The sequence below is a fragment of the Echinops telfairi genome, unplaced genomic scaffold (genome assembly GCF_000313985.2).
Source record: "Echinops telfairi isolate 266 unplaced genomic scaffold, ASM31398v2 ScPeMD7_70;HRSCAF=299, whole genome shotgun sequence".
NCBI lineage: Eukaryota > Metazoa > Chordata > Mammalia > Afrosoricida > Tenrecidae > Echinops > Echinops telfairi.
Window position 1 is genome coordinate 8315587 of NW_022103968.1, and position 11269 is coordinate 8326855.

Below are 11269 nucleotides of genomic sequence, written 5' to 3' on the forward strand. Positions count from 1 at the left end.
CCACTGGATCCACAAGACTTCCCACCCACTGGCCTGTGATCCTCCTGCAGTCAGCATCATTGCATGTATTTCGTGAGTCTAAAGAGGACTTTAATAGGTTGGTATCAGACATATGAGCTAATATTAGACTTGTGGACTTGATCTGGACTAGGCTGGAATGTTTTCTCAATAGTTAATTGATCTTGTATTTAAACCTCTTTCTTATATACATGTGAGTATCTATGAATTTGTTTCTCCAGTCTACCCAGACTAACACAGGCCCACGCATTGCCACACCACCCCCAGGGCTAAAACGCCTTTTCCTCTGGGGAGAAACTGCTGCTTGGCTAATGGATAGGGCCAAGGGAGAAGACAGATACACTGGAAGACCAGGAGAGAGCAGAGAGAGAGGCCGTCTTTGGGCAGTGGGGCATGTCAAAGAGTCCCACCTGGTCCTGACACTGTCCTCAGGCTCAAAGGGCATGACCACAGGGGTCCAAAGGGACGAGTCCTGGCCACCCAGCTTCTCCAAAGATTCCCATGTGCTGGGGCAGTTCAAACACAACCCAGTCACAGGGGGCGGGGGAGTACCTGGGGAGAGTGTGGCCTGGACCTATGGGCATCTCCATGGTGGTATTGGGGGGTGGGGGGTAACCAGACAATAGCTCCACACACTAGGCCCCAGGGCAGGGTGGGGGGATGTCCCACAGAAGACTGACATGGTTCCGTCTTCATAGTTTGCAGAAGAAGGATTCAGAATCCCAACTGGGAGGTTTACAGGGGAAAAAAATATCGTTGTGTGATACTGGTGGGGTTTGTACAAACAGAACATCTGGCACCCAGATGCAAAATGGATGTTAAATGCGATTGTTCCCACGACCATTGACGCCTAGGGAGTTGTGGCTACAACCACACAGCACCCAGAGTGGCCACTTCTCTCGCTGGAATCAGTGGATCACCTAGACCACCCTGGGGAGTGATGGGCCTCTGGTGAATTACCCCAGCTTCTGATAGTCTCGGCCCTGCACCCCACGCTGCTCCCGCCTCCATTGAGGAGAATAGCCGGGTTGTGTTTCTAATTATGAGCAGGAAATTACTTCTTTGGCCTTGTTCTTGGAAGGCGCCTCTTTTATGCTCAATTTGCATGCCAATGAGAGGCAATTCTTCAAGAAAATAACGAGAAGGGACTGAAACCGAGGAGCAGGGAACAGGAGACCTCCGAGCTGCTGTTTCTCCTCCAGCCAGCTGTGGCCCGGACCCAAGGGCTCTCACGTCTCGTGGGAGATCCCAGAACCCGGAGGATGAGCTGGGCTTTCGGTCTTATTCTCTGGGACTTGCTCCATGTAGACCCTCAGAAAAGATGGGTCCATCTGTTGCCTGGCCATCCTGAGCCAGCTTTGAGGTGTACTTTGGCCCATACATTAAGACCTCTGTCCTTCCTTATCCCCAGCAAACGGCCTGTAGCATGGCACAGTCATGGGGTCAGAGGAGACCAAGGGGCCACCCACTACCTTTAGGAGAGAAGAGAGTCACAAGTGTTGTACAGGGTTTCATTCTGTGATCCCCTCTGCAGTGGACACTGTGTCCTAACTGGTCCTCATTTCCCCATGGAAATGATTGCACGCACACATCCAGAGGCTCCACGTGGCCCTTTGGACACCATATAGCCTAAGCCACTCAGAAACAGAAGGGGACCCAGGCATAGGAACTCCTGCCACTGGGCACGGTCTTACGTGCCGGTGACTGTCCTCAGCTTAAAGCTAAAGCAAACAGCAAGAAGTCGCTTGGGCGCTTCCAGTGAAAAGCCTTTTACAAAGCATGAGTCACCCTGTTTCCCTTCTCTGACTGGGGCGTCGACACCCGAATGTTTTCAGTTTTTGCTCCTGGAAGCTCCTGTGTGCTTCCTCCTTGAAAGCCTTCATTGCACTCTGAGAAGGGGAACTTCAGCAGTTCTGAGGGTGGAAGGGGGATTTCTAACCAGATTCAAGGCCCCTTTATTTATTGGATCCATAGCCTTTACTGGTGGCCTCCAGTGTGGCGGGCCTGCCCCTGTGTGGGGGACCGGGTGCCTGGTCTGCTGCCCTCCACCAGACACCATCAGTGCAAGGCGTGGTGTGGGAAGAGGCTCAGGGTGTCCCAGTGGAGCCACCACAGGCCAGATTCTGCTCCAGCAGGGACACCACGTGCCTTCTCTGAGGTTCATTCAGCCACCACCCGGGGAGGCAGGTGCTTAGGAACTGCTCTTTGGATTCTCTTGTGTTGGGAATTCCATGCATCCCTCTACCCCAAATCCGTGTTGGAACCCTAGGCCCTATCCCTGTGGATTTCCCCCTGGTTGTGAATCAAGTTGGAGCCTTGGTGACACAGGGGTGGAACGCTGCACGCCTAAAGGTCTCTGGTTCAAACCCACCCTAGGAGCGAGCTGTGGCAGTCTGCTCCCAGGAAGGCGCATAGCCTTGGAAACCCTGGGGGCCATTTCCACTGCCCTAGAGACCCCTGGGAATGGCAGTCCACTCAGGGCAGTGCATTTGGGTTTGGAGTGAAGAGGGGATGATGTGCTATGTTAATGAGGCCACCCCATCAGTATAGGGCAGATGCTAAACCGAAGGATCCCTTCAGGGCTGTGAAAAGCAGGCTTGTCCCAGAAGCAGACACAATCTGGGGAGACAGATGCCACAAAAGACCCTCTTCAAGCCAAGGACCACGAGGGCCACTGATGGAAAAGAAACCGAGACAGCCGAGTCCGGATCTGGGATTTTAGGGCCCCAAACTGTGAGAAAATGCATTTCTGGTCCTTAAAGACTCCCCCGGGGTTTCTGTGCCTGCAGCACTGGTGAGCTAGACGGCTGGCTTCCTCCCTTGCTGCTCACGCGGCTACCACGTGGCTACCACATGGCTGGGCTCCAGGTGAGCTCACCGCCACAGGTGGGACACTCCTGATAAAGCTCTTGCCAACTGTATCTTTCCTCCTTCTAAAGCCTCGCACACGCAGTCGGACGTCTCAGAGTTTGGCAGCAAATGGAAGCATGCCATCAATTACTCATTTGGTGTTTAGGCAGAAGAATGGGATTATCTTGGCCTAGCAGGCAGGCCTGGTCAATCACAAAGAGGTCTGTGATGGAAACCCCCACCTAATTCACAAAAGCGGGAAAACGCCTTTTTTTTAAGTAAATAAGTGAAGAAAGAAAGAAACAAAGTGAGCAGGTCAATGAACTACTGCTTTGAACATGTCCCACTGAGGGCCACGTCCCGTGTCTTAAGGTAAATCCCAAGCAGAGGGAGCAAAGCCGATGCAGATGCCGGCAGCCAGGGGGCGCTGCTCTTGGGCTGCGACACTCATCCAAACAGCATCCTACCTGGGCAGGTCTCTGCAGTCAGTGTGTCCAGGCTGCTCTCCTGGCGTCCTTTTTGTCGTCTGACCATTCCCAGATGGCCCAGGAGCTGATGAAGTCCTCTGAGCCAGGACAAAAGAGAAAGAGGAAAGGACATCAGCTAGGCCCTCAGCAAACACAAGCATATGTGTCCACAGGCCAGTGGCTAGAGCACTCCAGGGTCAGGCGGTACGTCATGGAATCATGCCCGGGGCAGGCACTAGCGGCGCTGAGGACATGGCTGTGAGCAAAGCAGGCATGGCCCCTGCTTTCGTTTAATGGAGCAGAAACCCAGTTTAACCACATGGGCTTGAACGTGGCTGGTTGAGCAAGAAACCAAGACCGGAGCACTTTCCATCACGTGTGGGGGAGGGCATTGAGTGGAGATATTGATGCTCAGACCTAAGGGTGTCAAGTCTGCTGGGGGCACCCCCTCTGAAGAAAGCACAGTGCCCCTTTGCTTCTGTACCCCATTGGCCACCCCAGATCCCTTTAAACCAGGGAAAACCACAACTGATGGACTACAGTGATGAGTCCTGAGGAACATGGACCTTGGACCTACTCCTGGACGTCCTGACCAGTTTTTCTGGAACTCCCTCCGTCAGTCTGTCTACTCAGCAGTTGAATTTTAAAACTAAACTGCAGGAACAGGTTCCGTTAAAACGCCAAAGCACAGACCAGGAAGAGATCAGAGATGTTTTAAAACCCCAACTTAAAGGATGCCCACTTAAATATAAGAGAAAACTTAGAAAGAGGAAAGGGGTTTCCATAATTCCTAAAATCTGTCTCTTTTTCTTCCTAGCAGTACCCCCACAAAGCCTCCTTCCACCAACGCACAAACCTTTAGAACGAAATCTGCCCCCTTTCAAAAGCAATACCTCCCAATCCCACTCTTCCCTTGCAAACTGGGTTGGCTTTGGCTCCGGACGGCCTTGTGTGTCACAGAGAGAGATGCTGCCAGCTCTGGTTCTGTGCGTTTGTCATGATCTCTGTCATGGCTCAGCCCACTCTTATGCTGTTCTCAGTCCACCTCACGGAAGGACTCCCTTGTGTTTGAGGACCCGCTGCTCACCAAACAGGATTTCTTTTTCCAGAGAGTGGTTTTGGCCGATGACATGTCCAAAGTAAGCAAGCTGACATGGCACCGCCTGTGAGGGGTAAGGTTTTGTGTCAACTTGGCTGCGCCTGGATCCCAAGTGGTGTGTGGCAGTTAAGACCCACTAACCCCATTTGATGTGACCTAACACAATATAATCCATTCTATACTACGATTTGCTACCAGCAACCAATCAGTGGTCAGAAAATTAGGGTGGAAATGCAACAACTTTACACCTATCACCATCTTGATGCAATTAATGAAAAGGCAGTTTCCTAGGGTGGGCGACCTGCTCCAAATACATGTGACCCAAAGCTTGCTTGGTTTTTGTTGGGTCTGGAACCTGCACCTGCTTCATTGAGCTCAAGTTCTCTGGACTTATGCCAAAGGCTTGCCATACTGTCTGGCAATCTTGGGAGTCAGCAGTAGCCGAGTGACCTGCCAACCTAGAGAATCCAGTCTAAGACCCCCCTCTTACTTCTAAAGGGCATTCTGATTGTATGCCATCTAAAACGGATTTGTTCATTCTCTAAAGTGTCCCAGATTCCTCCTGAGGAAAAGTCTCCTTCATGGTCATTCTAAATACCTCCAGGTACAGACAGGGTTTAAGATGTTTATGGCTATAATTCAGCAATCACAAAATAGAGTAGCCTTTTGCACCAGGGTCCTGAATTTCAAAACTCATAGCCCAATTCCTAATTGCCCAACTGCCACATAGATCTCTGTTCAAGTACCTTCTGCAGCCAGGTCTCCCTTCCCCTCACCCTGTGCTCCACAGTCACTTACTAAGCAAAAGATTTAGCAGCAAGAGCTCCTGTTCTGTATTCAAGGTTTCATTGAAGTAATTCTGGAAAGTGAGTGGGATGTCCAACAGCTCAGACACATGCAAACAACAGCTGGAGCAAGGAGACTGGGTTTTACTCTAACTGAAGAGAGAAGAAGAAGGAGGAGGAGGAGGAGGAGGAGAAGAAGAAAAGACACTGCTTGCTAAATTTCTTCAGGCCAAGGAAATATAACAAGGGCTCAGCTTCATTTTTGAAAAGAGCACGTTCCAATCCTCCTCTTAATAGAAAGCTAATCTGCAAGAACAATGCCTATTTAACTAAAAAATTTAAAAACGTGTCTAAAGGGAGTGAAAAGAAATAGCCCAGTCCATGTCTACAGCACCTTATGCATCTCAGAATGCCCTGACAGCCATCTGATTCCTTCAAAATTCCTGTGAGCCTATAGCTGACAGATAATATAATATTTTCCATTTTCCAGATGAGAAACAGGTTTAAGAGGTTTGCCCAAGTTTTCTGCCTTAACTGCAATATTCTTCCCACAATCATAACACTCAACAACTTCTATAATGCTGGCGGGCATAGTCAATATTCTTTTCCAATGCTACAATTCAAAGACATCAATTCTCCCATCTTCTTTATTCACTGTGCCGCCCCACGTGAACACAAGGCATCTCAAAATGCCATGACTTGGGTCAAGGGGACCAGAATCCTCCAAGTGACATCTTTGCTCTTTAACACTTTAAATAGGTCTTCTGCAGCCCATGCACCTGGTGCAATGTTGTCTGATTTCTTGACTGCTATTTCCATGACAGTTGATTGTGGACTCAAGTAAAATAAAATTTTAGGCAACTTCAATCTGTCTTCTCCTTCTCATAATGCTTCTGATTGGCCCAGTTCTAAGGATTTTTCTTTTCTTTATACTGAAACTGTACAATTTGATCCAAGGTTGTATCTGCTTCTGCTACATATTCTACACTGTTAATGAGTCTTCCTCAAATCCTGATGCCAAGTTCTTCTTCATAGAATGCAACTTGTTGAGTTATTTGCTCAGCATAAGATTGAGTAAGTGTGTTGAAGGGGCACAACCTTGGCACACGTCTTCCTGATTTAAACGATTCAGGGCCCCCTTGTTCGGTAGGAGGCACGGTCTGTTGGTCTATGTGCAGGTTCCTCGTGAGTGCAATTAGGTGTTATGGCATTCCCATTCTTCACAAGGTTATCCATTACTTGTTAGGATCCACACAGTTGAACGCATTGCCTAGTCAATAAAACACATCTTTCTGGTAGTTTCTGCTTTCAATCCAAGAGCCCTCTGACCTCAGCACCACATCCTTTTCGGCACCTGGCTTGACTTTATGACCATCCCATCAGTGCACTGCTGCAACCATATTAAAATGATCTTCAGCATCACTTTTCTTGTGTGTGCTACTGATGATGTTTGATAATTTCGCATTGTTAGATGACTTTCCTTTAGAGCAGGCACAAATGTGGACTCCTTTCAGTGGGTTGCTCAGGTGGCTCCCCACCAACTTTCTTGGCGTAGATCAGTGAAGACGTCCAGCACTCCATTAATTGGTTGAGGCATTCCAATTGCCATTCTATCAACTCCCAGAGCCATGTTTTCTGCCAATGCTTTCAGTACAGGTTGGATTTTTCCCTTCCGAATCATCATTTCTGGATCAGATATGACCTCCTAAACTGGTTGAATACCCACACTCACACACACCTGCACAGAAACACAGACTTAGATGGTTACCGGCGTGGGGAGGGGAAGGGAAGCAATAAGGTAGTGGGTGTTAGGTTGTGAGGTGCTGTGAAGCCGGTTCCAACTCATAGTGGCCCGTGCCCAACAAATGAAACACCGCCTGATCCTGTGCCACCCTCCCAGCTATTCCTCTGCCTGAGCCCACCGTTGGTCATCCAAACGGTGCCAATCCATCTTGTTGCGGGGGCCGACCTCTTTTTCGCTGCCCCTCCACTTTGCCAAGCGTGAGGTCTTTCTCCAGGAAAGACAACATGTCCAAAGTATGCAAGATGAAGTCTTGCCATCCTTGCCTCTAAGGAGCACTTGGACCATACGTCTTCCAAGACAGATCAATGTGTCCTTTCAGCAGCCCGCGGTACTTTCCACGTTCTTCTCCAGCACCGCAATTCAAATGCTTCCATTCTTCCTCAGTCTTCCTTATTTGATGTCCAATTTTCACGTGCAGATGACGCAATTGCAAAGACCATGGCTGAGTCTTCAGAGCGACACGGTGCATTTCAACCCTCTACAGAGGTCTGCGCAGCAGACTTGCTCACTGCAGTGCCTCTCTTGACCTGTGGACCGCTGCTGCCATGAGCACTGATTGCGGGTCCAAGTAGGATGACATTGTTAACAATCCTTGCCCGTAGGCTAGAACAGGGGTTGGGAACACTGCGGCTCACAAGCTATGCACAGCTCTTTCAGTGCATACATGGGGTTCTGAAGTAAACTGAAAAAATTTAAGGATATGATTTAAATAATGGTGTTTCATTTTTTCGTAAATATATGCTTCTGATTCTCACATAATGCTGTGAGGGGAAAAATTGTTGTGAGGCATAGAATTGGCTCTTCTGTCTCAAAGGTTTGCTGACTTGCAGGCTAGAGGATAGACAGGTGTTCACTTAGGTGAGGGGGTAGGTCAGATCATACAAGAGGGAGGTGGAAGAAAAGGAGACAGTGAGGAAACAGGACAAGCCATGGGAAGTTTGATAAATGGTTTAAGTTGTTGAATGCAAAAATGATGATCGGATATGTAAACCCTCAACCAAGTCACAGTAAAAAAATTTAATAAAACGACTGACTATCAACCATTTCTTTTTGGTACAGTGACTCTGTGTATTCCTTCCATTTTGTCTTTATGCTTCCTGCCTCATTCGACAATGGAATTCTTCAATAATGCAACTCAGAGCTTGAATTATTTCCTTTGGTGCTTTCAGCTTGAAAAATATCAAGCATGTTCTCCCCTTTAGGCTTTCTCACACCTCGTCTTTGCACACGTCATTATCATTCTTTACTTCATCCTAACAAGCAGCCCTTTGATGTCTCCCATTCGGCTCTTTTACGCCATCATTTCCTCCATTGCTTTAGTCACTCAAGAGCAAGTTTCAGTCTCTTCTGACACCACTTTGACCTCTTCTTTCTTTCTGACCCTTTCATGACCTTTAGCTTACTCCACGGGTGATGTCTTTGATGCCATCCCATATCCTGTCCAGTCTCCGTCCATTGGTGGTCAGTGTGTCAGATCTATTCTCAAGACAATCTTAAGTGGGGTGTGTTTGAGGCCACGCTTTGGCACTTGTGATTTTGTTTTTATTTTCTTCAACTTTAACTTGCGTATGAAAAACTGATGGTCATTCCAAAGCTGGCCCCTGGCCTCATTCTGACGGATGATACTGAGTTTCTCCATCTTCTCTTTGCACAGGTTCCATAGATGCCAGCCTTGAGGACATCATGGGTAGTTACATTCTGCCCTAGAGGGTGGCTAGGAGTCAGAAGTGATTAAATGACCTGCTGTAACAATAAGAGTAAACATGCTACGACCGAATACTTCTGTATACCAGGTACTAGCTAGTCTTGTCATTGTTTTAGAGATTTAAACTATTCAATCCTTTTAACAACCCTATTTTACATAAAGGGTGTCTTTGTGGTGTCAACAATTAAGATGCCTGGTTACAGGCCAGAGGTGGAAGGTTTGAGCCCAGCTTGTGGTGCCCCCGGTACTCTGCATAGGAAAACTCTGCCCTTCAAGGCGCACGGAGCCCAGTTTCACTCTGACATGGGATTGCCATAAGCCAGTGCCAACTCACAGGCAATGAGTGGTTTTTAAACTTTCACTTTACAGGGACAAACACCCAGAGGTTAAGCCAGTTGCACACAGAGAAGCAGCCTGGCAGGGGTAGTGCCAGGATTTGGCTCCAGAGCCTTTGCGCTTCACCTGAGGGTGCCTCCTCCCTTGAGTCACCTTGGTCCCCAATCACCAGTCTCACTGCCACATTCCAACTCCCTGAAGCAACTGGCGCTTGATTGGGAACGTGACCCAGAGCCGGCCTGCAATGGCCGGCAGAGCACCTGGCCCAGAGAAGGCCCTGCACAAACATCTGTTGAGGGAATGAAGAATAGATGATTCCGGCTTTATATGGTCATCACTTCTGCAAGACAGGGGAGAGGCACTCAGGCCTGGGGGTGTTCAATTTTGTCACAGTTCCTACAGATGTTGTCTGCCGCTCCCATTTGGGTGTTCCCACCCTGCCAACAGCGTGGATTCCAAGGGCTCTGGTGTCTCAACTAACGTCACTGCAAAACGGCGTGTGTCTCTAAAGTTACCCCTCATGCTTCCAAATCAGCGCCTGGAAAAAACATTGGCCATCCTCCACGTGACTGACTGATGGGCCAAGTGGCCTCTGTGCCTCTTTCCCCAGTTACCATGGCCTGAGTAAATACACCGCACCCCCTCTCTCCCTCTCTCCCCCCACTCCTTCCTTTCTCCTTTCCCTTTCTCTCTCTCTCTCTGCTCTGGCATATTCCAGGGCCCTGGCTCTGTTTTAAAGCAATCTTCTGACGGTTACAGCAACTTTCCAACCCCGGAGGATCCACTAGATCAAGAGCTTAGGTGTTTTACCGTGACCAAAACAAACCCACTGACCTTACCTCTTACGTGGGCTCCATCTCTGTGGATAGCACCAGCTGGTCAGGACAGTACAGAGTCCTGCAGTACTCGGTGAGATGGGGGCCGAGCACCTAGCTAAAGTGGCCCCTCTCTGAAGGAACTTCCTGTGAGCAGCCTGACTGCAGGTGAATGCTGGGAAGTAGACGGAAGGTCATCCCCATGGCATCAGGAATCGGGTTTCCAAAACAACTGTCAGCCGGGCCAAATATGGAGGGTGAACATGCGTTCTGCGCCCAGGCCAGCAGGCTGCGGTCTCCCCTGTCAGGACAAGGCCCACGCTAGGGCCCGCTCTGCTGACTCACCCCAAACGCTTCTTCGCCTCTAAGGAGCACTGTGCTCCCTCAGGGGTTCAAGGACGGACTTGCCCTGAAATCAGCATACCTGTGGGCGGCTGGGCAGACAGGAGCCTCTGGTCCAGCCTTGGCCGGCCCACACCTTGGAGGGAGTGCCAAGAAACAAGTGAAATCCGGAGGTGTGCTCTCCCACAGGGCTGAGCTGCTTCGTCACCTTGTTGGGATGTGCAGAGAAACAAGCCCTTCCAGCCCCCCTCCCGAGCAGGTGCCTCTGTGCGGGGGTGGGGGGTGGGGTGGGGTGGGGGGAGCAGCTCTAAAAGCAAAGTGCACATCACCTGGAAGGCATACTCCTAGACAGGTGTGGTGGAGTTTCAGAGCAGGCCAGCAAGGGGCCATGCTTCACCCAGAAGCACACAGCAACCTCAACATTCTCCCCAAGAAACAGTCCTGTCCTTGACTAGTGTCCCCTTCCTGCCGATGGTGACTTTCTGGACAGAGCTCAGACTGCGGGACTCGGTAGCTGCACTGTGGATGGCAGATTCACAGTGCAATCTTTGTTTTGTTTTTTTTAAACAACTAATCAGTTTTGCTCATTGGTAGTGAAAATGGGATCTCCGCACTGTCCCCAGGCTCAAGCCAGGACTTGCTAAGGAGGGTCAAGCTCGAGCAGCGTGGCTCCTTGCTTCCACTTCATTGTTTGAAAACCAAGCCTCCTTTCCATCTAGTGAACTCTGCTCCGCGGTAGCCCCTGTGTCCCAGGGCAGACTCCACTCTGAAGGCTTCCCAGACGTCATCTTGACAGAAGCCCATCGCCAGCTCTTTCTTCCTCACTGCCACTGGTTGGGCTTATAGGGCCAACCTTTCGGTCGGTAGCCAAATGTGAGGTGTTGACACCACCCAGGGGCTACACTTAAGCCTTACTGGGTGACATTGTTAAGGTTTATTGTGCCAACCTGGCCAATAAACACATGTGGGATTAATTGAAGGGCAGAGAGATAAATGGCTCGTTGAGCCTTGCCTTTCTAGTTCTCTAGTCTCTGGCTCTCTGATGGTC

General features: G+C 49.6%; 1 protein-coding gene across 7 annotated transcripts in view; it reads right to left on the minus strand.

Annotated features, from left to right (window-relative positions):
- The window catches only part of TACC2 (transforming acidic coiled-coil containing protein 2), a 187867-nt gene that overhangs the window by 149220 nt on the left and 27378 nt on the right, over nucleotides 1-11269 (minus strand). For all 7 annotated transcript variants that reach the window (XM_045291520.1, XM_045291519.1, XM_045291518.1 and 4 more), the window contains exon 3: nucleotides 3336-3433. In XM_045291520.1, coding sequence (XP_045147455.1) covers nucleotides 3336-3433 — 98 coding nt within the window. The remainder of the gene's footprint in view (nucleotides 1-3335; nucleotides 3434-11269) is intronic.